The 27,918-nt window shown below is 45.5% G+C and overlaps 1 protein-coding gene across 1 annotated transcript in view; it reads right to left on the bottom strand.

The window, feature by feature from the left end:
* Nucleotides 1–27,918, bottom strand: part of LOC136432416 (WD repeat-containing protein 81-like) — a 36,619-nt gene that overhangs the window by 3,151 nt on the left and 5,550 nt on the right. Inside the window, exons 3-25 of the mRNA XM_066423683.1 lie at nucleotides 26,892–27,057; nucleotides 24,148–25,134; nucleotides 22,881–22,997; nucleotides 21,742–21,939; nucleotides 20,991–21,167; nucleotides 20,539–20,642; nucleotides 18,719–18,875; nucleotides 17,576–17,781; nucleotides 15,154–16,388; nucleotides 13,756–13,869; nucleotides 13,040–13,198; nucleotides 12,610–12,749; nucleotides 11,777–11,896; nucleotides 10,750–10,981; nucleotides 9,739–9,930; nucleotides 8,750–8,873; nucleotides 7,941–8,122; nucleotides 7,135–7,401; nucleotides 5,575–5,634; nucleotides 5,053–5,276; nucleotides 3,958–4,085; nucleotides 980–1,041; nucleotides 452–594 (exon numbers count right to left, since the gene is read on the bottom strand). Coding sequence (XP_066279780.1) covers nucleotides 452–594; nucleotides 980–1,041; nucleotides 3,958–4,085; nucleotides 5,053–5,276; nucleotides 5,575–5,634; nucleotides 7,135–7,401; nucleotides 7,941–8,122; nucleotides 8,750–8,873; nucleotides 9,739–9,930; nucleotides 10,750–10,981; nucleotides 11,777–11,896; nucleotides 12,610–12,749; nucleotides 13,040–13,198; nucleotides 13,756–13,869; nucleotides 15,154–16,388; nucleotides 17,576–17,781; nucleotides 18,719–18,875; nucleotides 20,539–20,642; nucleotides 20,991–21,167; nucleotides 21,742–21,939; nucleotides 22,881–22,997; nucleotides 24,148–25,134; nucleotides 26,892–27,057 — 5,494 coding nt within the window. The remainder of the gene's footprint in view (nucleotides 1–451; nucleotides 595–979; nucleotides 1,042–3,957; nucleotides 4,086–5,052; nucleotides 5,277–5,574; nucleotides 5,635–7,134; nucleotides 7,402–7,940; nucleotides 8,123–8,749; nucleotides 8,874–9,738; nucleotides 9,931–10,749; nucleotides 10,982–11,776; nucleotides 11,897–12,609; nucleotides 12,750–13,039; nucleotides 13,199–13,755; nucleotides 13,870–15,153; nucleotides 16,389–17,575; nucleotides 17,782–18,718; nucleotides 18,876–20,538; nucleotides 20,643–20,990; nucleotides 21,168–21,741; nucleotides 21,940–22,880; nucleotides 22,998–24,147; nucleotides 25,135–26,891; nucleotides 27,058–27,918) is intronic.

Here is a 27,918-nt window from a genome sequence, read left to right on the forward strand (position 1 = left end):
TCACCTCTGACCTTGCGCATGCAATATAGTTTAAACTGTGAAGCACTTTTTTCTAGAACAGTGTGTAACCTTCCCAATGGATTACTCCACTTCCCCGGAAATGCACTACATACTGTAAATGACGAAATGTTCGCCGTGATTTCATGTTCGCTGTTTTCGCGGTGAACTCTTTACTGCGACTTAAAACCACCGCAAAATGCGGTTCCATTGTGTGACTGTAGAGCTACTGTTGTTTCAAACGCGAACTCAAAACCACCGCAAACACTTCCGCAAAATTAAATCCCGTGAACATTTCTGCATTTACAGTATCAGAGGCAAGTAATTCAATCCTCAAAAGACCAAAACATGTTTAACCTTCTCCTTGCTGCCTAACCCCGTAACCAATAGGAAATTGGTGGCCAAATGGCTCCTTCGGTGTGCTACAGGGTAAAAAGTCCTGTCCAATACGTACCTGGAGGATCTCTCCCTCGTGTGCTCGCCACATCTTGATGATGGTGCCTGTTCTGATGTCCAGGGCAGACACTACCCCTGAGGAGAACCCCACCGCTACCCATGTGCCTGACGGACTCACACACAGGCACCGGATCAACCCCACTGGGGAGAACAAAATCATCAGATCATGAGAAAATAAAACAGACGAATCACAACCACTGCTTGTATACAACCATTGAAATTATATCACCACAATCAAACTGTAATGGCATTTAAGTGTACTTTCACAGCGGTTCTATTTTGCAGAAGGAAGTAAAAGGAGGTTTAAGCAGCATTTTAGCAGCGTTTGATTCTGCATACAGTAGAATTACAAAGCACATATTTAGTGTGTTAAGATTTCGCGGTTAGAAGGTAAAAAAAAAAACAAAGATAAAACTAACGCGAACATATAAAGATATAACATTATACAGTATCATAATGATATAGCAGAGCAAAATGTCATAAGCAAAGTATACTTGATTATAAGTTGATATATGTCCACACTCACTTGACTGTCCTCCTGTGACTCTGAACTCGTGCTGAAAGTTGGCCGTTCTGCCGTCAATAAATCTGTGAAAAATAAATTGGGTATGAGAACATGAATACTGGGTGACTTAATATAAATGGAACTGAACAGACAAAGAAGTTCTCATCAACAGTAACCTTGTTCTTTCTGTATGATGTTTATACTTCATATTCAACAAGCTCTCTGAACCAATCTGTAATTCTTACAAAGCTGAGAGTAGCCTCAGCTATAGAATTGATCATGGCTGTGTGGGGAGGGGGAATAGGGAGGGGGGTATAGGGAGGGGGGTATAAGGAGGGGGGTATAGGGAGAGGGTGGGAGGTGGGGACAAAACACTGACCTGAGAGTAGCCTCGGCTATAGCAGCGATCATGGCTGTGTGGGGAGGGGGGTATAGGGAGGGTGTGTGTGACAGAACACTGACCTGAGAGTAGCCTCGGCTGTAGCAGCGACCATGGCTGTGTGGGAGGGGGGTATAGGGAGGGTATATGTGACAGAACACTGACCTGAGAGTAGCCTCGGCTGTAGCAGAGATCATGGCTGTGTGGGGAGGGGGGTATAGGGAGGGTGTGTGTGACAGAACACTGACCTGAGAGTAGCTTCGGCTGTAGCAGCGACCATGGCTGTGTGGGGAGGGGGTGTAGGGAGGGTGTGTGTGACAGAACACTGACCTGAGAGTAGCCTCGGCTGTAGCAGCGATCATGGCTGTGTGGGGAGGGGGGTATAGGGAGGGGGGGTGACAGAACACTGACCTGAGAGTAGCCTCGGCTGTAGCAGCGATCATGGCTGTGTGGGGAGGGGGGTATAGGGAGGGTGTGTGTGACAGAACACTGACCTGAGAGTAGCCTCGGCTGTAGCAGCGATCATGGCTGTGTGGGGAGGGGGGTATAGGGAGGGTGTGTGTGACAGAACACTGACCTGAGAGTAGCCTCGGCTGTAGCAGCGACCATGGCTGTGTGGGAGGGGGGTATAGGGAGGGTATATGTGACAGAGCACTGACCTGAGAGTAGCCTCGGCTGTAGCAGCGATCATGGCTGTGTGGGGAGGGTGGTATAGGGAGGGTGTGTGTGACAGAACACTGACCTGAGAGTAGCCTCGGCTGTAGCAGCGATCATGGCTGTGTGGGGAGGGGGGTATAGGGAGGGTGTGTGTGACAGAACACTGACCTGAGAGTAGCCTCGGCTGTAGCAGCGATCATGGCTGTGTGGGGAGGGGAGTATAGGGAGGGTGTGTGTGACAGAACACTGACCTGAGAGTAGCCTCGGCTGTAGCAGCGACCATGGCTGTGTGGGGAGGGGGTGTAGGGAGGGTGTGTGTGACAGAACACTGACCTGAGAGTAGCCTCGGCTGTAGCAGCAATCATGGCTGTGTGGGGAGGGGGGTATAGGGAGGGGGGGTGACAGAACACTGACCTGAGAGTAGCCTCGGCTGTAGCAGCGATCATGGCTGTGTGGGGAGGGGGGTATAGGGAGGGTGTGTGTGACAGAACACTGACCTGAGAGTAGCCTCGGCTGTAGCAGCGATCATGGCTGTGTGGGGAGGGGGGTATAGGGAGGGTGTGTGTGACAGAGCACTGACCTGAGAGTAGCCTCGGCTGTAGCAGCGACCATGGCTGTGTGGGAGGGGGGTATAGGGAGGGTATATGTGACAGAGCACTGACCTGAGAGTAGCCTCGGCTGTAGCAGCGATCATGGCTGTGTGGGGAGGGTGGTATAGGGAGGGTGTGTGTGACAGAACACTGACCTGAGAGTAGCCTCGGCTGTAGCAGCGATCATGGCTGTGTGGGGAGGGGAGTATAGGGAGGGTGTGTGTGACAGAACACTGACCTGAGAGTAGCCTCGGCTGTAGCAGCGATCATGGCTGTGTGGGGAGGGGGGTATAGGGAGGGGGGGTGACAGAACACTGACCTGAGAGTAGCCTCGGCTGTAGCAGCAATCATGGCTGTGTGGGGAGGGGGGTATAGGGAGGGTGTGTGTGACAGAACACTGACCTGAGAGTAGCCTCGGCTGTAGCAGCGATCATGGCTGTGTGGGGAGGGGGGTATAGGGAGGGTGTGTGTGATAGAACACTGACCTGAGAGTAGCCTCGGCTGTAGCAGCGACCATGGCTGTGTGGGAGGGGGGTATAGGGAGGGTGTGTGTGACAGAACACTGACCTGAGAGTAGCCTCGGCTGTAGCAGCGATCATGGCTGTGTGGGGAGGGGGGTATAGGGAGGGTGTGTGTGACAGAACACTGATATAGCGAGAGGGGGTGACAGAACACTGACCTGAGAGTAGCCTCGGCTGTAGCAGCGATCATGGCTGTGTGGGGAGGGGGGTATAGAGAGAGGGGGGTATAGGGAGGGGGTTATAGGGAGAGGAAGTATAGGTTGACAGAACACTGACCTGAGAGTAGCCTTGGCTGTAGCAGCGATCATGGCTGTGTGGGGAGGGGGGTATAGGGAGGGGGGTGATAGAACACTGACCTGAGAGTAGCCTCGGCTGTAGCAGCGATCATGGCTGTGTGGGGAGGGGGGTATAGGGAGGGTGTGTGTGACAGAACACTGACCTGAGAGTAGCCTCGGCTGTAGCAGCGATCATGGCTGTGTGGGGAGGGGGGTATAGGGAGGGGGGGGTGACAGAACACTGACCTGAGAGTAGCCTCGGCTGTAGCAGCGATCATGGCTGTGTGGGGAGGGGGGTATAGGGAGGGAGGGTGACAGAACACTGACCTGAGAGTAGCCTCGGCTGTAGCAGCGATCATGGCTGTGTGGGGAGGGGAGTATAGGGAGGGGGGGGTGACAGAACACTGACCTGAGAGTAGCCTCGGCTGTAGCAGCGACCATGGCTGTGTGGGGAGGGGGGTATAGGGAGGGTGTGTGTGACAGAACACTGACCTGAGAGTAGCCTCGGCTGTAGCAGCGATCATGGCTGTGTGGGGAGGGGGGTATATAGGGAGGGTGTGTGTGACAGAACACTGACCTGAGAGTAGCCTCGGCTGTAGCAGCGATCATGGCTGTGTGGGGAGGGGGGAGACAGGACAGAACACTGATGGGGTTCCTGGAGCAGTCGAACACTCGCACCATCGCTCCTACAAACGGGTCCCACAGCTTAAGGGAAAAAAAGGAAAGAATTCATGCTTTATAAATTAGCATTACAAAGAAATACATTTCTTACAAGATGGACAAGACAACACAACCTTGTCAATTTGTTTCCATATACGTCATAATCTACATAGACTATTACATATTGTAATCCATCCTATTCAGTTCCAGTTCCCTCCTCTGATCACATCAAAGAAGAATATGACTTTCACAACTTTGATTTATCAAAATTTATAGTCGGCTGGTGCAGACCGCCTTCAAAGATTAGATGGCAACCTTGACAATCAACTGATAGGGGCTTAGGCCACGTTGATCTGATTATTAAAAAAAAAATTATTTGTTCATGACAACATGCACGACCACATAGATTTCATTATGAAGGCAACTTTTTTTCTTTGGCCAAAACACTTTTTATTCGCACGCTCGCATAAGTTTTGGGGTTCCCAGAGGATGTCATCCATATAATCAAATCAAGGTAAAGCAGTCATCCTCAATTGAGGAGAAGCATGATGCTTTTTCAAGTAGGTAGTCGTAGTGCAATGCAGCCTCACCACGACTCGCGTTTTTGGCCAAGCACGCCGGGTCACACCTAATCAAATCAACGTGGCCTTTATTCCCAACCATATGGTCTGGGGAAGGTCGTGAGGCCATGGTCGGCTATGTGTGATACTGAGGCTTAAGATAATATAAACTATGTTAAGTTCCCCCCCCCCTCTCACTGGACCCGTGGTATTGCTACATCCTAAACTGGATTTGTGTTTTAATACCCTTGACTTTATAATCTTATGGGAATATCATTCAAAACGTACAAGTATGTACAATAAGACAACAAAACACACAAAGCTTAAAAAGATTTGTTTTTTGTCGATGAAATTCGTTGAGTGCTTTGTCAATTCCATCAGCCGCAGTCACGACGCCAGCGTGCCGTGGGTCCAGTGAGAGGGGGGCTTAAGTATATAGTAGTGGTCCTTACATGAACATTAGTATCACAGGAAGCTGCCAGCCGCAGAGGCTCCACCATGCCCACGTGGAACACACTCTTCCTGTGCTGGGTGTACGTCCACCTGCACCCCGACCTGCTGTACCCGTCGCCGTGGTTACGGATGGACCACAACTTGACCGTTTTGTCCTTGCTTGCACTCATGAAGGCATTCTCCATGTCCATGATGTGTAGGGATCTTACACTGTTACTGTGCCCTGAGGAGGAATCAAATGTATTATCTATTTCATCTAAAGACAATTGTTCAACTAATTATAAAAATTTCCAAGAGGGCCCAGTGTGGTAAAGACGACTGACGTGGACGACATTCAGCGTAAAATCCGATTGTGTCAAAACCAAATTGTGTCAATAATTCAAAGTCTCAGCCATTTCAAGTATTTTTGAAAGACAGAAGCATGCTACTTTCACTTACATTTCTTCATGAAAACGAAGTAAATATTGACAAAGTGGTGGGTACTAGAAGAGGGGACGTATATTATGAAATTTCTTTCTCACCATGAAATGTCTGCAACTTGATTTGATTGAAGTGAAACACATTGTCTCTTTCTCCCAGTCCTGAGTCAAAGAGATAACATTGAGGTCAATGAATAGAATTAGCTATAGACATCTCTTAAGTTCAAACTTCTTAAATAAACCCTTAAGCTGCCAGGCCCGAATATATCCGGGATACAGATACAAGCCCTGTGTGCCACGCCCGGTTATAACCAGGAAAAAGTATTGTGCATTGCGCGCATATAGCGCGCAAAACCCGGAAGTTAGGGCTGCTGTCTGTTTTGTGAGCTTTGTGAGCGAGGTCAGGGGTCAAATATTTACGATTTTTACTGGGCTGAAACTCTGGCAGCATAAGGGTTAAGATTCTCTAAAAGATGTTGTGAATATAAACCGCTGGCAGTAATTCTTGGAACAAGATGCAAACATGATCAAATATTAAGAAGTACCACTGGTACAGTAACAGTATTACTTTAACAGTAACAGGGATATTCCATGGGAAAAAAACTTTGGAGGGTGATTTGGAAATTATAGTTTAGGAGGGCCATTATTCCCAAAGGAGTGGAAGATGTTTAACAGCTAATAAAGAAGTCTTTTTAGGAAATGGAATACTGAAGCATGCAGTCAGCATATGTGGGACATGTTAACTTGTACATGTGTACTGTATCAAATATCATGACCATATGGAGAGGCATAACTGTTGGCTGTACCAGTGGTGGAAATAAATATTACATTAGGAGACGGGTGAATCCAAACAAGGAAACTTTTTAAAGGAGTATTTATAAAGACTTAAGCAGATGTTTCTCTTTCACTATCATTCCATTGAATACTGTACATCTTGTTATGTTTGCAGTATTTCTTAAGTTTTTGAAAAACAGTAAGTTGTTGTTCTTGGATTATAAAATTTAAAGATTTTAAGACACCAAAATGCAACAATTTCTGATTGCATTCAACAATAACTATTATTCAATTATCATACATGCACACTTCCGCAAAATATGCATTGATCATTCTCCTGTTATAGACATAATTTGAACATCTTATTTTTCATGATTACATAAAAAAAGTACATACAAGACTTTCTTTTTAGCAAGTGGCTATATACAATGTTAGAACTTGCTTACACTGTGACATGATGATCAACTTACCTGGCAACAGGAAAGTTCATGTATTTTACCTTATGATGGTGTGATGTTCAAATTTGGGGTATAACTGAAAAAGGGTGTATAGTTGGTGCAAATGCGTAACTATGTTAGTTGAACAATATCACCATTGTCGAATATAAAAAGAAATTTCTGTCTTTTGGTGTCGCAAACACTTTAGGAGTACAATTGAACATAAAGCAAGGTAGAACTACAACTTCCAACAAAAAAATTGGCGTTCTATCTACATAACGCAATGTCACAGAAGCAGTGGATTGCTCATTCCTTGACAAAGACAGGAGTTGGGCAGTTAAAAATTTAGGTAGGTCCAATTTTTGTGTTGCACATTACAGTTCAACCTGGCTTCAGAATGATTCCTACGAACACAGATGAACTTTTCAGATTTGAAACTGAAATATTTCACCTATTTCATAGTCCCAGTAGGCCTGCCAGTTTCCCTTCAGATGACGATCACTCCTGGGCAGGTCCACGCGACTGGGACAGACGGTCTCGTCCATGACGGGCGGACCCTCCGCAAAGTGTTTCTGCAGCCTGGACGTCTGGACGATAGGTTTGGGCACGGCCGCCGCGGCCTCCGGCGTGGGGTCCGACTTCAGCTCGATCCTGTTCCCAACCATCTGGACGTTATAGCCGAATCCCTGCTGGTCATCACTCCTTTCCTGGGAACTCGCTGTTAGGAACAAGGCCAATATTTGTAATTTTCTCAATTTTCATAGGCAATAGAATTATACTTCCCGACATCCTATGACTCTGAAATTCTCACTAACTGTACGGATCATGCATTTGGGGCATTTACTAAGTAGTATGTATCATAGCATCACCTTAACATGTACAATCTTATGTATAACATATCATATAAACCTGTATAAGGGACCACTTCTACAAAAGGACCGACTGGCCAATGTGGCCACTTCTTGATTGCCCCTAAATAATTTTCTCCATTGACGCAAGCATTAAGAATACTGTCTGAAGTGACCACTATGTAGTCAACATCATCATTCCAGGGTGTTATCGCTCCTTTGGAGGAACCCCTCCCTTGTCAGACTCCAAGCTTTCCTAAAAAGTATGTCTTGCAGTTCTTGGCCATGTAGGGCCCAGGCATCATTTTATCAGGAGTGGTATTCTTGGTCAATTTTGACTGTACCGCTAACTGCACAGGAAATTCAACCGTCCATGACTACATTTATTCAGGAGAGTGAGAGTACCCACATTTTGTGCCCATGTCCACGAACCATGCCGTGCTGTTCTCCGATGGCGTCTCCTCGTCGTTGTCGGACAGAACGTCCGGACCGGGCTGCGCTCCCAGGTTGTGCGTGGAAAGGGCCGTCTCGTACGTGCTGGACAGTTTCCATATAAGGTCATGGTTCTTCAGGATCCTCTCCATGTGGATACTGTGGTGAAGCAAACAATCATCAGATTGAATCAAACACGTTCATTATCATTTTGTTAAATCAATTGTTGAAGAGGTTCATCAGTCACATATAATCACAGTTACACAAATATTCTTCAAGCAGTGACTTGAGAAAAGTAGTAAATACTAATCTCCAAATTTTTCGACGTCTAGTCTGTATGTCTTGATCATTGAGTGACCTAGTCTCGCGAGAACACGAGACTAGGCCGAGACTTGTGAAGATCGTCCTACTCCGTGATCAAGACGTACAGACTAGACGTTGAAAATTTGGAGGTTAGTATTTACTACCTTTATCAAGTCACTGCTTGAAGAATATTCGTGTAACTTAAATCAATTGGTTTTCAGGATTTGGTTTTGTTTGTCTTCCTCTATGATGTATTGTTAAACTTTACATCTTTATCTAATTTCCAACACAGAAGTTGGACTAGAATTATCCACAGTCCACCTCCAGTCTTAGTCTGGGAAAATGATTGAATTTCCTTGACAAAGACAGGAGTTGGACAGTCTCAAATTTGACAATTTCTAATTTTTGTGTTGGAAATGCTTTGCTTCAGGACATGTAGCACAATTATATCGGACAGAAAGTCGCTGTCTCGATCAGTCCCACCTGCCGGTAAGTCTACAGAGTGGGATGAACGCTGCGTGTGCCAGGGCCGGCGTGAAGACTACCCTCAAATCCTCCATACCAGCCTCCTTCTGGGAACTGGTCACCTCCCCGTCATATAGGCCATCTGCACAGAAAGGACCATGTCATGAAGCAGATTAATTTTGTACTTAGCATGTAAAACAATGTCTTCCACAAACTTAATATACCTGTACTTACATATACAACAATGTCTTCCACATGCAAGAAATATCCGTAATAGCACTTACACTGTAGCCTGGAGTCCAGCCTTATTAGATTTCCGTTCGCTACCGAAGCTTAGGTAGCAAACAAAAAGCTTATAAGGCTGGACTCCAGGCTACTTACACTGTACTTCTTTCACAAATATACCACACCGGTACTTACATGTACCACATTCTAGTATTCCACACATAACACATCAGTCCTGTATTTACAATTATGTCATACCTGGGCCGCAAGAACGTTTGATACGGGTGTTCCGGACCTGGCAGTAACTTTATCACACAGGTTCCTACTTTTATCACACAGGCTTCCGTAGTATATTTAGAATGAATTTCGAGTGCGCCGGCTGCGCCACTGTCGAAAATTCGAATACCTGATTTGGGGGGTGGAATCGATGATGCTACAATTTTTTGTTCCAGGACACAAAACTCTCTCAACTGCTGGTGCATTTCGCATTCAAATGTTTGTTTTCTTTGGATAGGTATCAATAAAATACATCACAGTGTATTCTGCATCACCCTTGGTCCTGGCCCTCCCGTGGGTCGCATCGCCCTCCGGACTTCGGGCCAGTACCTTGGGCGATACAGAATATATTGTTGTACTATACACCTTCCACATACCCTGTAATTCCATCATTCATGTACCACATCGTCCACACATACTGCTCACCTGCACATCTGTCACCAATAGGGCATGTTTTTGGTAGCTAATTGGCCACTTCAATGTGTTAAGCCAGAGGCAGTACTTACTGGGCATAACAGGCGAAGCGTTAAGTTTAACCCTGCTGCTCTTTCGTGGGTCTGATGACAGTGGGCTGACACTGTTGATGCGGATGGGGGTTCCGATCCTGTAGGTGTTCGTGTTGGCGTCCATCTTAATCTCGACAAACTCCATGGAGTCCGACAGACTGAGGGACGAAGCCTTCGGTGCTGTAGTGTTCTCTGGAAAAAAATAATGAAAAGAATACTCATAATGTTGTTCAGGTTGTTGTTCTCCTTGTAGTGCATAGTGGCACAGATGTCAGCAAGTTTCCTTTCTTTCATTTCTACAGGCAGGGGTTGCTAGCCCTTCAACTTTAACTTCCTAAAGGCACCTCCTCAAACACGGGACCCCCATTCTATATCCACTTCCGAAACGTGGGTGTGGCCCCAAATGAGATGCCCTTCCCAGGATTTTAACCAGGGTCTCCCAGTTACCAAATAATTGGAATCAGGAGCTCAACTGTGAGGCTGCTACCAGTTGATATACAGTGATCTCCCAATGTGGTATACAATTTTATGGTCCATATCTAAGTAGGAAGAAGGACTCTAAGAAAACTTCCAGAAGCAACAGAAACTGTCCTTTGTCACCGTTTACATATATTGTAGTATATCTTTTGCTACGCTTTGTTTTATATCAATAGTTCAGGTGCATATGACAGACATTCAAACAAACTTTCATTTTCCATTGTGAAAAAAGTTTTTAAACCACCTAGTATGTAATATAATGGAGAAGAAAGAAATACATGCAATTATAAAAGTCTTAACCTTCTCCATGCTGCCTAACTCTGTAACCAATAAGGAGGTGCCAAACAGCTACTTCAGTGTGCTAAAGGTTAAAGGCAACCAAATTTGAAAGCAATTTTAGGGCCAAAAATGGAAATTAAAAAAAAGGAAATTAAAAAATGCTGGAATGGTAGTGACATTTACGAACATTGTTTAGCATATTTGCTTGGGTTTCCTGATATTGCTTGGGTTTCCTTTTAGTGAAGCGTTCCATACCTTCTGTGGTATTCCCTTCTCCGTGGACGAGGTCGAAACAGGAGAAGAACTGTCGGAGCAGTTTGTTGAGTTCTTCCCGCGCCATCTCCCGGCCGATCCGCAGGGTGACGAGCACCATCGCGTCCACCAGTTTGTAGCACACGACGGCACGTGCCTGCCCGCTCCCGGGGAACGTCACACAGGGGTTGGACACCAGCGAGATCAGGGGCTTCAGAATATCACGCTCCAACATCTGCATAGATCAACAGCAAAAGCGAAAAAAGTCTCTCAAACACTTCAATGAACTCAATGAATTGTTGAGCTAATCTTCCACTGGTTGTGACAAAGAAGACAGATGCTCTGTACAACATGTCATCAGTTGACATGCTTTTGTTACGACGGGGTTATACCACCATTTTTACGGGGTGACATACCCTTTCGTTGACTGTCATACAAGACGGGGATGTGCCAGTTCTCCCGTCCGGGTAAAAGGTGTAAATCACTGTATGGCTGATACGAGACGGAGGTTCGCCAGGCCTCCATCCGGGTGATTTGTAGTGAATTGCCAACTCCAGACAGAAGGATTTGGACCATTGCACAACGGGGCATGCCCCTACTCTTTTTCGAAAGGTGTGGGGGGTTCTTTTACGTGCGCGGGGTGTGGCTCTCCCCAAACACGGGACCTCCATTTAACATCCTATCCGAGGGACGTCCCTACAACATGTAGATGTTCATTGTACCAGGGAAATTCCCCTGGCTCTTTTGGACAAGTACAATGAACAGTGGATCATGCTTAACATCCTGTCCTACCCTTTCCAGTAGGATGCATATTGGGTGAGCAACACGGCCGGGATTCAAACTCACGACTTCTTGGTCCATAGGCAGGGTCCTTAACCACCGGACCATTGTGTGGTACAATGTGACTTTCATTTTAAAACTGAAAACACAGTAAATTGAACTACAGTTACCTGCAAAGTTTATATTTCTGTAAGCGAATAATCTACTACATGTATTTATAATTAGATTATTTAGCCTGACTGCTGCATACCTTGAGGTTGTCCATGATGGTGGTGTCGGACATGAACGGCACCACGTGCCTCAGCAGCACCATCGCTCCGATCAATCCTGCCTCCATCTTACTGTTCAGCCGACTGCGTCCAGATGACACCTAAGTGTACATAACACCATTCCCAAGTCAGCCTTCAAACATTAGGACTTATATCAATGTTGGATTATTATTACTGCTTTCCATAAATTCATTGGAAATTTCTAAGAAAAATTGATTAAATGGAATGTGAGGTATAAAAAAAAAACTTCAGAAAACGAACAACTGTCATCAAGAAATACATAAATGAATGTGATGTGTGGGATGTAACTGGGATGTGATGACAGACTCACCATGAATGTGATGTGTGGGATGTACTGGGACAGACTCACCATGAATGTGATGTGTGGGATGTACTGGGACGTGATGACAGACTCACCATGAATGTGATGTGTGGGATGTACTGGGACAGACTCACCATGAATGTGATGTGTGGGATGTACTGGGACGTGATGACAGACTCACCATGAATGTGATGTGTGGGATGTACTGGGACGTGATGACAGACTCACCATGAATGTGATGTGTGGGATGTACTGGGACGTGATGACAGACTCACCATGAATGTGATGTGTGGGATGTACTGGGACGTGATGACAGACTCACCATGAATGTGATGTGTGGGATGTACTGGGACTTGATGACAGACTCACCATGAATGTGATGTGTGGGATGTACTGGGATGTGATGACAGCCTCACCATGAATGTGATGTGTGGGATGTACTGGGACAGACTCACCATGAATGTGATGTGTGGGATGTGATGACAGACTCACCATGAATGTGATGTGTGGGATGTACTGGGATGTGATGACGGACTCTCCGTACATCACAACTATGTCTGTCAGGCACTTCAGCACCAGCCGCGAGTGGCGGTCTCCTACCACAGTTCTGCTGGACACAGTGGCTTGTTGTTCTGCATGGGCAACACATGTGGACTTGAGAATTAAAATTTCACTCACTTATTCCAACAGAGAAACAAACAACTCACCATACAAATCTTAAACTGTCTCTTTAATCATCAACCGTGAGTTTTTAAAGTAACAGGTTTGATTGTACATTTGTAGTACCTTTATGACAACAGGAAATGTAGCTTTAACCTTTAGCACTCTAAAGTAGCCATTTGGCACCCAATTCCCCATTGGTTACAGTGTAAGGCAGCAGGAATAAGGTTAAAAGCAGTTCAAAAGAGTGCACAGAACCAACCTCCCTCCCCCTCCACCAGACATTGCTGTTCTGGTCCCTGGTAACAGTTGTTCAACAGCTTCAGCAGGTTCTTAGCCAGGTAGCGACCGGTCAGGGCCGGTCCCAGCCGGTCTGCCAGCCACATGATGCTGTCTGCTGCCACATCAGCAACTGTTAAACCTGCAGACAACAAACAATTATCTTTTTAAAGATGATGATGAATATGATTTTTCCGTATTCAAAGCAAATTCACTATTATTAGTCAAGATAAAAGATCCATTAACGTTTCCGTCACTTTTTTTGCCTACATAGAAACACACAAAATGAAAAAGTCCGCTGCAGTACTGTTGGAAAACGCCAGGAAAACCATCATTCCGTGTTCAAAGTAAATTCATTTTATTATTAGTAAAAAATCATGAAGATCCATTAATGTTTCCGTTCACTTTTTTTGCCTACATACAAATGTACAAACACACAAAAATGCAAAGTCTGCTGCAGTACTGTTGGAAAACGCCAGGAAAACCATTTTCAAACTTGACCTTCCTTTGCACAACTGCTACACACCTATTAAAAATCACGAAGATCCATCAAAGGTTTCTCAAGTTATGCTCTTCACATACACGTACATACAGACCCAGCCAACACCTGGAGTAACCAAAAACATAATCTTCTCGGCGAAGATAAAAATAGAAGAATACCAGAGCTTAGCACGACACAATACAAGGTGAAATGCTAACCTTCTTCAAACTCCTCCAAGATGCTAGAGTTGAGGTCCACTTCTTGCTTGACACTTTCACTCAAAGACATCACATTGCTGTAGCCAGTTTCCCTGTCATCTGTCTGACGATGTCCTGTGTCATAGTAGAAGACTGGTTTATTTAAAATAAGGAATAAAAAGCTTGTTGGCAGCTCAGGGCTCGAAATTCAGTTTGGGGAATACGTGCACTGGTGCACCCAACCTAAAAAATTGGGTGCACCAAAAATATTTTGGGTGCACCACATAAAATAAAGTAGAATGTAACTATTGTGAGCAAAACCTAATGACAAACCTTACTGTTCCTCTTCATGCGCATTTGGCACGCGATCTCAGCACGCAGTTTTGAAGCTTTCAAAATCGAAATTAAGTCAAATTCTAACATCAAAATCTTAAACAAGCACTACAACAAAGATTTTATCATTGTCTTACACTTAGATGTCAAGAATATGCTGTCTACTAGTGTGCAGTGATACCTTTACACATTAAACTGTACGAAAATATTTGGATGCACCAGTGCACCCACAGTAAAAAATTAGGTGCACAGCTCCAAAATTGGGTGCACTGGGTGCACATGCACGAGCCCTGCAGCTCAAGGGCTGAATTGTACAACTTGGATAGTATTGTGAATGGAAAATGCTTTGAACTTTATTCATTACACAACTGAATTGCGTTGCAATTTATATGTACACATTTGTAACATTTCAACATAACATCACAAAAATTGACTGTTAAAATTGAAATGGTTACACACAATATAGTTTCGAATCCACTAATAATCTAAAATGATAGAGTGTTAATTTAAATATGGAGCATGGAGTATCATAGATACTGGTACATGTACTCTGCAGAGGTAGGAATCATGAAAGCCTGTGGTATTCTTTTACCACTATTACTGCTTCATATTTTTTAGAGTAGAGTTCTAGGGATAAAAATTGTGTACTATTTAATTTATTACTGTTTGCTTTGTGAGCATGGCGAGTCCCACATGAGACTGATGAGTATCAGGTGATGCACTTATTTTGCAAGACAACAGAGGTCGCTTTTGAGACAGCTATTTTCAAACAAAAAGGTGTTTTTAATGCTTCATTCTACTCAAGAGCTTTATGATTGGCTCCTTCAATACTGATGTAAATCTAATAAGTAATAATTACTATAAAATTTATGCATTTAAGTTTGCATGGTTTTTATTTTGTGCTAAGGGGAAAATGGAGACAGTGTTTGTGGCATTTTTTAATTTCGCGGCAGCGCTATAGTCACATACTATTACGGTATCAAACAAAAATGTTGGCTGTGGTTTTAAGTTCGCGGTGAAAGAGTTGTAGGGAAAACCGCAAACATAAAACCACAGCAAACATTTCTGCATTTACAGTTACGGTACCTGTGTCCTCTTGTACATGTTCATCCCCTGGGTCCTCTGTCTCACTGCTCCTCTGTTCTTCCTCTTCCTCCTCCTCACTTCCCTGCCCATCATTCACCACAAGTCTGGACACACTGTGGACCGACACACCACCAGGACTGCCAACAGAAAAGCTCTCTTTACTCGTGCCAGGTTCTGCTCCCTGCAAAGACGCACTGTTCGGCTCAGTCATCTCGAGATTTTGTTCCGATGACGCCGATCGAGCAAAGTCCTGCAGGGAGTCTTCGTCAGTTCCACAATCCACGAGGGAGATTCTCTCCGACGTGGAATATTCTGTTTCCTCGTCGTCCCTGTCTATGTCGCTGCTCGTGCCGTCCAGTAGGATGTCTCCGGAGAAAGTGGAGCCCTCCTCGTTCAGCGACTGACTGTCTCCTTCGCTGATCACTCTCTCCGAGTTCTGACGGTACCTTTCCAAGGAAAAGTTGTTATCTGTATCGGTGCAAGATCTGCTCGTAACGTTTGAAAAGGACATCCCGGTTCCCGTGACGATGTTATCGTACATCATCGGATCTCCCTGGTCTTCTTCCTCGTACGGCGACTGAAGCGAATCCATGCCAAGGTCAACGTCCTCTTCGGGAGGCGACAGTCGGCCAATCGCAGTCAGCTCTGCCAACGGATCTCTGAGATCTGCCGTGGCTTCCACGATCAGTCCGACGATCTGCCCGAGAAACGTCTGGAGACCGAACCTGACGAGTAACTGCAGCAGAAAGGTCCTGTGGAAAAGTTTGACGTAACTCAGGGAGACGTTCCCGTGGTCCATGAGATTCGTTAGCGGCCTGAGAAGCTTGCGGCTGGTCATGGCTGGTCCCAAGTACTGTGCAAAAATATCAAAGATACAAATGGTGGCGTCTGCGCCCGACTTGGGGCTCTCGAGCAACGAAACCACATATGGCAGCAGCAGTTCTAAACCTTCCTGGCTCAGTTCAGGTAGGAGGTCTGGAAGCCACTTTGTAACAAGATTGACCTGTTGAACAGACCTTTCCTGCTGCACATGTTGAGACAGATACTGGTGCAGTTTGGGGAAGTACAGGGGAAAGGGGAAGGGGCTGGTGTGGGGGTTGAGTAGGGAGCCTACGGTGGGGGTTGGCAGGCCTGCTGAAGTGATCCTGTCACCTGTATGCAAATTGTCTCTTCCTGAAGATCGCTTCTCCTTCCAGTCCAGCTGGAGGATTGTCTCGACTGCTTCTTGAATTGGCCTGAAAGGCGGGAAGACACCGTTACTCTGGCTTCAAGACAGGGAACTTCTGTCCTACATCTTAATCATTGCTACATGTACCTAGCCTGAAATCCAGTCTTGTTAGCTTTAGTGTGCTTTCAATGGTCGCTACCCAGTTGGACTAAAGCTAACAAGACTAGATTGATGCCATGTACTAAGAACCTTTTAAAAATGTGGCCTCATTTTGACCCAAACCAGCAGAAACATGTTAGACTGACATCCAGTCTTGTTAGCTTTAGTCTGCTTTCAATGGTCGCTACCCAGTTGGACTAAAGCTAACAAGACTGGATGTCAGTCTAACATGTTTCTGCTGGTTTGGGTCAAAATGAGGCCACATTTTTAAAAGGTTCTTAGTACATGGCATCACATAAGAGTACACAATGCACACATCTTCACTTCCTATTGGTCAGTAATTCATAGACTGCATACAATGAAGCATCACTATATTCAAAGTCAAACTTGCAAGCAAATGCAAACTATTTCCCTCAATAATGGCACATATATTTCTTTGATGCACCTTACATTGAAAATGAAATAATAATAAAAGTCACATAATGTGTTTTCAGTATCTTAGTTTGCATTTTGCAGACTGCCAATAATAATACTTTTACGGCTCTTGGTTGATCTTGGCACATTGGCGCACCAAATCCGTAGCGTGTTTTTGGCACACATTTTGACAAATTAGCTCAGTGGGTGTCACACCACCGTCAGGGAAGGTCATTTAAGTGCCTTTCCCAAGGGCACAACGTCTGGGTACGGTGAATATCAAACCCGGGACCTATTGGTTCTGAGTCCAACGCTCTAACCGTTGCACCACGCCACATAGACTGCCAAGGGCGCTTGAAAACCACCGTCAGGGAAGGTCATTTAAGTGCCTTTCCCAAGGGCACAACGTCTGGGTACGGTGAATATCAAACCCGGGACCTATTGGTTCTGAGTCCAACGCTCTAACCGTTGCACCATGCCACATAGACTGCCAAGGGCGCTTGAAAAACACCGTCAGGGAAGGTCATTTAAGTGCCTTTCCCAAGGGCACAACGTCTGGGTACGGTGAGTATCAAACCCGGGACCTATTGGTTCTGAGTCCAACGCACTAACCGTTGCACCACGCCACATAGACTGCCAAGGGCGCTTGAAAAACACAGAGAATAAGACAGGGTGTAGTACCTCGGTAACTCTAGAACATGTTTCTGAATGTTGTTGACTCTCTCCTGGAGGCTGGTGTGAGGGCTGAGTACCCCCAGCCTGCTGCCTAACATCAGTTCTGCCACCAGACAGCCTACAGCAGTAATGTCCTGACTTAAGAGACGTGTGGAGAGGGTCGTTTCATCGTCCTCCTCCTCACCTGACACATACTGGTCACTGCTGCTCACCTGTGGTACAAACAAAAGACTACTGTAAATCCATCTAATATTGCGGTCGGTAATTTCAGCGCTTTGGGGAAAGGGAGTAGTTCACAGCATTTAATTCTAATGGTGGGAACAAACATCACTGTCTCAAATGTTAGTGATCAAATATTTGCGATGACGAGATTTTAGAGGTTGTCTATTATAATAGTGACTGTTAAAGTAACTAAAATTAAGTTACCGTTAACAAATCAAGAATTTTTTGGTGACATTATCGCCTTTGGTCACCCCTGGACATACAGTTACGCTCAATAAGATGCGTATCTTGGATACGGAACAGGACTACTTTGTGTGGGGTGTGAAGGAGGCAATCTACATCAGGGCCCATCAACCCTCTCTGAACCGTGACAGTGGAAGGTTTCGTTTTCCCGCCTCTTTTGATTCGCTTCTGGCTTCACAACATTCAGCGCAGTGAATCAAACGTCAGAGGAAGGTTGGAGTTCCGACTGAAAATTCGTGGTGAGTTTCTTCTTTGTGTTGTTCAATGCTCAAAACTTGACAAGAACTACACATCCTGAATACCTTATAAATGGATTTTTTTTTATTTGTCAGAAATTACCCGCAATGGCAGCCTTTCTAGTGCTGAATTGATGTAGGGTTTACAGGTTTCACATACATTGTAATACACAACAGATACATATTTGCTCCACACTTGCACTTTGTGGAACTGTCGCAAGGGTCTGGGCAGCTGCCATTCGGAGCCACCAGGTGACCTCAATACGACCTTCCCCAACCGAAGTCAGGTACCCATTTACATCTGGGTGGAGTGAGGAAAGTCGTGTTAAGTGCCTTTCCAAAGGGCACAAGATCGGTGACATGACAGGATTCGAACCCGGAACCACTTAGTTCTGAGTCGAGCGCTCTGCCATCGCGCCACACGACCCCACAACTTTACATGACTTGCCTGGTTGGCTGTGACCTGGCTGTGACCCCTGGCCATGAACTTGAGTTCACTCTCCACCTGCACCAGCGCAGCCAGTGGGTTGAACCCCTCGGGAAGTCTGATTGGGGTCTCCTCCGGGCGGGTCTCAGACTTGGTCCGCTCAGTTTCTGTTCTCGTTCTAGAGACAAAACACAGAAATGTCTTAGCATTCTTAAAGGAAACCCAAGAAATATTAGGGCCCGAAAATCGGATTTTGAAGGTCAATTTATCTAGTCATTTCTATATACATGACAACACTCTCATAATGTACAGCAACTGCATTTTTGTTTATTTCCATATTTTGGGCCCTAATATTGCTTTGGTTGCCTATAACAGGCTCTCTCTACAAGTCTGGTGTTTTTTGTGGATTGTAATGTGCTTTTATACTGATGGATGGCATATCGGTTCTATTTCTACTTGGCTCCAAGCCAGCCCTGAGGAATATAGCAGACTACACAAACATTGGGTTTGCGGATTCGATGGGGTGGTCTACTAGGTGGGCTAGTGGGGTGGGCTACCTCAGCATTCTACCCTTTCTGGGCCTCAAGGCTATTCATGGGGGTTTAGCATCGAATGGAATTTCCTTGAGGAAAAGACTCTGTGGGTGGACTGGAAGGAATGCAACTGATCATATTGCTTTGGGGATGCTACAGTGGGGGGCAGAGGTGGGCAATGAGCATACTGCATACATTTACATCGTGCAGGAGTTTGTGATCCCCAGTTTTAGATTTTTAAACATGGTTGACCATGTTCCCTGTTCCTTTACTGCTCAGTCAAGCCAACAGGACAGTAACATTGTGGCTACACAAAAGAAATGAGCAACAAAAGCAACACTATACATTGTAACAAACACACAACATTCCAACCCACGCTCATGCACACTGACACACATAACCACAAATACATTTTACATTTGTATACAAGCACATGCATTTAGGTACATTCTAGTCTAAATGTGAGACATATGTTTTGAATTTTGTCAAACAAAGGCTCTCTCATTCCCTAGCTGCCCTATCCAACTTCCAGTTTATTTCCCATTGTACCTCTTCCCTTACATCCAATTGTATACTGAGTACTTAGAAGTTTGTTTATGATAAATGGCTTTTCTACCAGTCTTGGTGGAGTTCATTGCTGACATCTACCCCCCCCCCTGCCATATGATCAGCTGTTGCCTTCCGTCTAGCCCACCCACAGTTTTACCCAGTTTCTCTTCAAGGAAATTCCATAAGAGGGCAAACCCCCATGCATAGCCTTGAGGCCCAGAAAGGGTACAATGCTGAGGTAGCCCACCCCACTAGCCCACCTAGTAGACCACCCCATCGAATCCGCAAACCCCACAAACATTAACCCAGTATGGAGAAGTTGCAAAAGAGTCTGTGATTAAAGCTTGGTATCCAAACCTATTATAGCTGCCGAGTCTCTTCTGTCCTCTCTGTAAGTTCTACTGTCAGCGGTGGTTTTATATTGTAATTGCATGAAACAAGCAGGCACATACATGTAAGGACTGTACTTTGTAATACTACTGAGTTTTACCCACTTTTACTGCTGAGATAATTGTTCCTGCATCATGAGTATAAAGCTTGAAGAACATGGTACTGTAAATGCATTTATGTTCGTGTGGTTTTTATTTCGCACTAAGGCGAAAATAGAGTGTTTGCGGTGGTTTAAAGTTCACGGCAGCGCTATAGTTACATACTGCTACAGTATTGGACAGAAATGTTTGCGGTGAAACGGTTGCCGTGAAAACCGTGAACATAAAACCATCACGAACATTTCTGCATGTACAGTAATTTGTACACCACCTGCTGAAGAAAGGTCTCCCCCTCCCACTTTTCTTGTCCTTCTCCAGAGAGCCGGACTCCTCAGCTCCAGTAGTTCCTGTTCTTTCATAGGTCTCACCAAATACCTGGAAGAGGCATGCTGTCAGATGCAAAGAAACATGGCCTGTGTGTTTTACACATTAATATTGAACTTTCTGAGCAATCATACTTGAAAATTCTTGTTTCTTTCACTGTAACTTAATGTTCACTGTTTTCAGTCACCTCTGTACCGTGAACTTATCATCAGTGAAAAAATCTGTTGTTAAAATTTATGATTCCTTCACACATCCATTCTGTAAATCACTGCCACCGTGAAGTTAAAGTTTAGTGAAAATGTCCATTTTCCTTTCACAGTGAAATTTTGCTACCGTGAAGATAAAGTGAATTACAGTCTTCAGGTAAGTTACAGAAGAAAGGCTTTTTTAACAACTGACCTGTAATGCCGATTTCAAAGCCATGTAGCTGTCCGTCTGTCTGTCTGTGTCTTGGTTGCCGTAGAAACCGTCTCCCTGTGGCACCATGGCGTCTGTGTCGGGGTAGAACACCTCGGGTTCTACAACATCAAACCTCCCGCTCTCCGTCAAACTGTCTCCATCCTCCTCCAGCACCATCTGTTGATAACAAAACATGTTATATCTGGGACTCAATAACATGCATCTGTAATGTATCTGTATCTGTACATGTATCTGTATATCCGGTATAACAGCCCTTCGGCGTAACACACCAGCTTCACAGGCACGTTGCGCGGCAGCAGCTGGTCATACAGAAGAACTTCATTGCACGACAATCATACACGGTACAATGTCTGACAACGACTATTATACACAGTACAAAATCGAGGTATAGAATGAAACTTAACATCCTAATTGATACAATAAGGACTAGCTTATAATAAGTCTTTGTTACAATTGAGTGGGGCTGATTATTAGTTTCTGTATATTTTCTAATGACAAAGCAGTCTTTTATTTATGCATTGTGGGGTTTGTTGAATCTAAAGAAATACACATGACATTGTACATTCAAAATCTATCTGTAGTAGACTCTTAAAATCTGTTGCACAATGTACTTGATTTGCGAAATGTAAATAACACCAAACATCAGCATCAGTATATTAAAAAACTTCTGCTTTAATCATGAATTGATATACATAGAAAATATGTTCTGTCCCAGACTTCACATCCATACCTTTGCCTGTTCCACTTCAGTACTCCTGCCCAGCTGCAGTACCGGTGGCGGCTCCCAGGTGATGCTGTTGGCCCCGCACTTCCTGAGCGGGTGGGGCGTGTGGAACAGCTGCACCATTCCGTGGTTCACCGGCCGCGTGTGGTTATCAACCAGGTGGAAGCACACGTTCTTCGCTTTCACCGCATCTTTACCTGACAGCTAGGTGATAAACAAAAAAACAAACAAATAAACAAACAAATAGCTATATGGGAGGTCAACTATGTAAATGTATAGCACAACACCTAGAACTAAGGAGGGTTGGATCAAAGTCTAGAAGTAAACCATGATGATTACGATGATGGCTGACTCGTTAAGACATAAGAGTTTATATTAAGATTACAAAAAACTACAAAACTACAAAATCAAAATATACAATTCACTTGTGTGCTATATCTGTAAAGACTAAGAGAAAAGCAGTGAAAGTCTTTCAGAAGCCCTAAGACTGAAAAGGGCCTTTAGAAGTACAAATGACAGTACTCAACATGAGATGCACTCTTACAAATATTACATATATTATCATAGTTCAAAATTTCAAGCTTACATGCAACAACACTAGAATTTGGTTGTAGAATTTACATATCATACATCATACACAACTGAAAATTGCATGACGTCTTCAGAATTTTTTCTGGCACACACCATTTTACTAACTGGCAGAAAGAAATTCCAAAAGCTAAGGGAGCTCGTAAGACGCAAGACACTGTGGAAGAAGATGAAGAAAGACTGAATGCAGCTGCAGGACGTTTCCACGACTACAGATACAGAAAACAGTAGATGATTATGACAATGAGAAGATAAAGTTCAACTAAGCAATGCTGTGCACATAGTCTGTATAACACAAACTCCAGCTGTCCGGGGGTTTCTGTCCCCTCCCCGGGCGGCTATGTGGTTACACTTACAGGGCGGCGAGCCGTTACAGGGGCTAGATTGAATTCAGGCTACTGTGCACACTGCTCAGTAAAACTAGCAGAACTCATGTCCTACCTTGTACCCATAAGTCAGATCTATCCAGTTGCTCGAGTAACTGTTACCTTGCATATCTTATTACCTGGATGTCTAACCTTCATCAGCGTAAACAGTACTACTAGTAATGTCCTTACCTTGTAGCCGAAGGTCAGGTCTATCCAGTGGTGGATCCTCTGTGAGATGTTTTCGCTCTCTAACGCAGCGCGATGCTTCTCGACAAAGTCCTGGGGTGAGCTGCACCAAGATGGCACCTAGAGGGAACATGGGAGTCAGCAGTGGTATACTGTGCATGTACTTCCTCACGTAAGAACAAACAACAACATCCAGACACACTGATGTACGTAGCCTGGGTGCCGTCCTTTTTAGCTTTACTCTGCTCTCACGGTCTCTCCCATAGCCTACAGGAGCGTCCGAGAGATTAAAGCTAAAAAGGACGGCACCCAGGATAGGTACATCTAGTGCTGCGTACCTAAACGTAACATCAGGTACAGGTACATGTACCGGTTCAGAGGTTTAGGTACAGGTCCGGACCTGTACATGTACCTTAACAATTTCATAAATTAACATGTGTTTTTCTGAACTTCTTCAATGACAAAAACATAAACTGTTTTCAAATTGTCAGTATTTTTATTCAAAGAATGTAACTAGGTTTTCTACCGCCAAACTCCCTTGGCCTTGCTATCAAAACTCCCGGCCTGCCTGAATGATCTGTTGCATATTAGTTACGCTGTTTCAAGGTATCACTCTGGTCACGTTTGGTGTTGCAGGAGGTCAGGAGATCAGTCACAAAATAAGCACATACTTGGTGTAAATTTATATCGGTAGAGTACCGGTACTTCATGATCCAGTATCTTGGACCTGTACTGAATCAATTTTTACGGTACAGTACCGGTACGCAGCACTAGGTGCATCGGTGTGTCTGGATGTTGTTGTTTGTTCTTAAGAGAGGCAGTATATGTACAGGCAATACTGCCTAAGAAGACCACACAGGGGACCAATAAGATCTGGTCTACGTGGACAGGTGGTCATCATGATCACTATGGACAAGATTCTTAATACTTGGGAAAATTATCTAAGGGAACACCAAAAAGTGGTCACATTGGCCAGGTGGTCCTTATGTAGAGGTGGACACTTGTACATGTTTTTATTTCCATACATCAGGGCAGGGCTGCCTCCAGGACCTGTCCCTCCGTCTCGGGATGAAAATTTACTCGTTGAGATAGACAAAAATTTCATCCTGTCTGTCAAAACAATTGGATGATAATGCATATTTGTGAGCTTAAAATGACAGATTTAACAACAAAAATCAACAACATGGTCTCCCAAACAATGAGTGGGACGTACAAAAAGCCGGTGACACTGTCACAGCCCTGCATCAAAGTCTACTTATTTTCCCCTCACCTCTAAGTCAGGAAGGTCCGGATGAAGGGACTGGAAGATGGTGGGATCTGAGAAGAACTCTGGGATGCACTCATCAGGCGACCACTCGTAGATCCTCTGCATGCTGTTAGGGTACTCCTCGGGGACCCAGTTGCTCCTCACGTTGGTACACAACACGGTCTTCGGCATCCGCCGCGCCTTGTAGACGTAGTACGTGATGTCGGAGAGCACGTCGGTGATGTGGTGAGGCACGTGCGCGTGTGAGCTGACGTCCGCGCTGTGTCCGACGGACGACACGACGTTGTCGGACTCGTACATCAGGTCCAGCTGGTGGTCCCCCTTGTTGAGTCTGAACTTTGACCTGGTCAGGTCCCTCCACCCGCCCTGGGGTTGGGTGAAGTCCATGATCCAGGGTAGGACTGGGTGGTGGTTCGGATCGCACATCCGCCGTCCCGCGAACCTGTTCAGAACCATGAGGTAGTCAAAGTTAGACATCTGCCTGTGTACCCACATGTGCGTCAGGCTCCTCAGCTCTGTCTCCTCCGACTTCTCGTCCCTCTCCGTCCTGGCGAGCGTTGTTACGTGGTCGTTTTTCCCAACGCCGCCTGCCTTTACTATCCTATTCCTGCAGTCTGGCGCGGTCAGCCGAACCCACAACTTGCTGTCCAAGACGAGATCCTGAAGAGACAGCTCGCCGCACAGCACCCCAAGGTCGTGACAGCTGAGGACGGCGTGGAGGATCTGGTACAGCACAAACAGCTGTTTGGCGTACGAGTTGGCGAACATGGCGGGGCTGAATACGACACAGTCGGCGACGGTGTGTTCCAGGTACGGCTGGATCAGGTAGAAGGCTGAGGGAGACTCGAACACACACAGGACCACCTGCAGGTTGGAACACCTGGGGGAAGATGAGTCGGTCTCCTGGTCTCTGTCGCTGTCCTTATCCGTGCTGACCACCGGACAGCAGTATAGCTGTTCCAACAGGCCCCGCGTCTCCTCATTAGACTCCTATAGAAACGAGTCAAAAACAGAGTGATGGTGACTAGTTGATCAGCTTCATAATATGCTTTAATCTATCATTATCAACCTATTCCCGACCAGTGATATCGATGTTGACAGAGTAGATCTTTCTCATCGTCGAAAAGGTGGGAATTTTTATTTTCCACTGACCTTTCAAAAAAGAAGTCAAACCCTGCATTAGTATCGTAAATATAGAAACAGATTGTAGACTAGCAACATAGTTTCATCGTCTTTGTCTGTCACTTCATGCTTGTGCATCATCATTGATTGTTGTCAACTTGCAATTAGCCTACGGGCATAAATTTGCAATAAACTTATATAAACTTGATTTCTGAGATAAGAAACAGAAAAGACTGTCTAGTGTCTGTGTCTGACCTGAGCAGTGCGTGTGAGTCCCTCCAGTCGGTGTGTGTTATGCTTACCTGTGTGTGAGTACTGGTGCTGTACTAGTACTTACCTGAGCAGTGCGTGTGAGTCCCTCCTGTGTGTGAGTACTGGTGCTGTACTAGTACTTACCTGAGCAGTGCGTGTGAGTCCCTCCTGTGTGTGAGTACTGGTGCTGTACTAGTACTTACCTGAGCAGTGCGTGTGAGTCCCTCCTGTGTGTGAGTACTGGTGCTGTATTAGTGCTTACCTGAGCAGTGCGTGTGAGTCCCTCCTGTGTGTGAGTACTGGTGCTGTACTAGTACTTACCTGAGCAGTGCGTGTGAGTCCCTCCTGTGTGTGAGTACTGGTGCTGTACTAGTACTTACCTGAGCAGTGCGTGTGAGTCCCTCCTGTGTGTGAGTACTGGTGCTGTACTAGTACTTACCTGAGCAGTGCGTGTGAGTCCCTCCTGTGTGTGAGTACTGGTGCTGTATTAGTGCTTACCTGAGCAGTGCGTGTGAGTCCCTCCTGTGTGTGAGTACTGGTGCTGTACTAGTACTTACCTGAGCAGTGCGTGTGAGTCCCTCCTGTGTGTGAGTACTGGTGCTGTACTAGTACTTACCTGAGCAGTGCGTGTGAGTCCCTCCAATCAGTGAGTGCTGCCACCATATGTACTTACCTGAGCAGTGCGTGTGAGTCCCTCCTGTGTGTGAGTACTGGTGCTGTACTAGTACTTACCTGAGCAGTGCGTGTGAGTCCCTCCAATCAGTGAGTGCTGCCACCATATGTACTTACCTGAGCAGTGCGTGTGAGTCCCTCCTGTGTGTGAGTACTGGTGCTGTACTAGTACTTACCTGAGCAGTGCGTGTGAGTCCCTCCTGTGTGTGAGTACTGGTGCTGTACTAGTACTTACCTGAGCAGTGCGTGTGAGTCCCTCCAATCAGTGAGTGCTGCCACCATATGTACTTACCTGAGCAGTGCGTGTGAGTCCCTCCTGTGTGTGAGTACTGGTGCTGTACTAGTACTTACCTGAGCAGTGCGTGTGAGTCCCTCCAATCAGTGAGTGCTGCCACCATATGTACTTACCTGAGCAGTGCGTGTGAGTCCCTCCTGTGTGTGAGTACCGGTGCTGTACTAGTACTTACCTGATCAGTGCGTGTGAGTCCCTCCAATCAGTGAGTGCTGCCACCATATGTACTTACCTGAGCAGTGCGTGTGAGTCCCTCCTGTGTGTGAGTACTGGTGCTGTACTAGTACTTACCTGAGCAGTGCGTGTGAGTCCCTCCTGTGTGTGAGTACTGGTGCTGTACTAGTACTTACCTGAGCAGTGCGTGTGAGTCCCTCCTGTGTGTGAGTACTGGTGCTGTACTAGTACTTACCTGAGCAGTGTATGTGAGTCCTTCAAGTCGATGAGTACTGGTACCGTACTTGTGACAGGCCTGCTGCCACATGTCCCTGTAGTTCTGGGCGCTCACACATTGCATGGTCTGGCTGAAGCCCTGGGACGGGCGTATCACGTCCCATAGGGGGTCCACCACCGGCACTCTGCGGGGTGAAAGAAAAGTGAAAGTGATCTCAAACCAGTGTGGCTCACTGAACAGCTAATCTTCCACTGGTTGTGACCAGGGTCGTGACAGAGAAGACAAACACTTATGACAGTACATGTATCTACAGTTTCATTGTACCAAGAAAAGTCCTCCAACTTCTTTCAACAAGCACAATGAACTGTGGGTCCATCCCATGAGAACTCTTTCCAGCAGCGTGCCTGTCGGGTAAGCCAGGATTCAAACTCCCAACCTCTTGGTCCAAGGATGGACGAACGGCTGACCATGGACTTATTGACCATTTTATTGACACTTTTGTGCATTGAAAAGGAAGTGCTCTTTACCATACAATAATCAATTACTAAAATTCATAACTTTTATCCAACAAAGACAACAAGTCACCATCTAAATTTCCTGCTGACTTTTTTTGACAGAATGTATTTTGAGTGCGTGGAGGTTGGAATCGATGTTGTTATGATTTTTGCTGTTAGGATTGTTCGAGGACACAAAACTCTCTCAACTTCAGGCGCATTTCCCATTGAAATGTGTTTTTTAGGGTGGGTACTATGACATGAATAAAATACAACATGCTGTATTCCGCATCACCCTCTGTCCCGGCCCCTCCCACAGGTCGCATCGCCCTCTGACCTTCGGGCGATACGACTCGTGGTCGGGCTGGTACCTCGAGCGATACGTAATACACCGTGTTGTATTCTATATTTATGACATAGATGTATGTGTGACAATAGCCTCGTACTCTAGACTGTACAGACTCTACGGCTGTTACTCCAACGGGACCTCTCCCAGTCTCCTCCTACAGTTCTACACTAGGTCTCCTATAACAGTTCTTGACAGTGCTACA

This window comes from Branchiostoma lanceolatum, chromosome 4 (genome assembly GCF_035083965.1).
Source record: "Branchiostoma lanceolatum isolate klBraLanc5 chromosome 4, klBraLanc5.hap2, whole genome shotgun sequence".
Classification (NCBI taxonomy): Eukaryota; Metazoa; Chordata; class Leptocardii; order Amphioxiformes; family Branchiostomatidae; genus Branchiostoma; species Branchiostoma lanceolatum.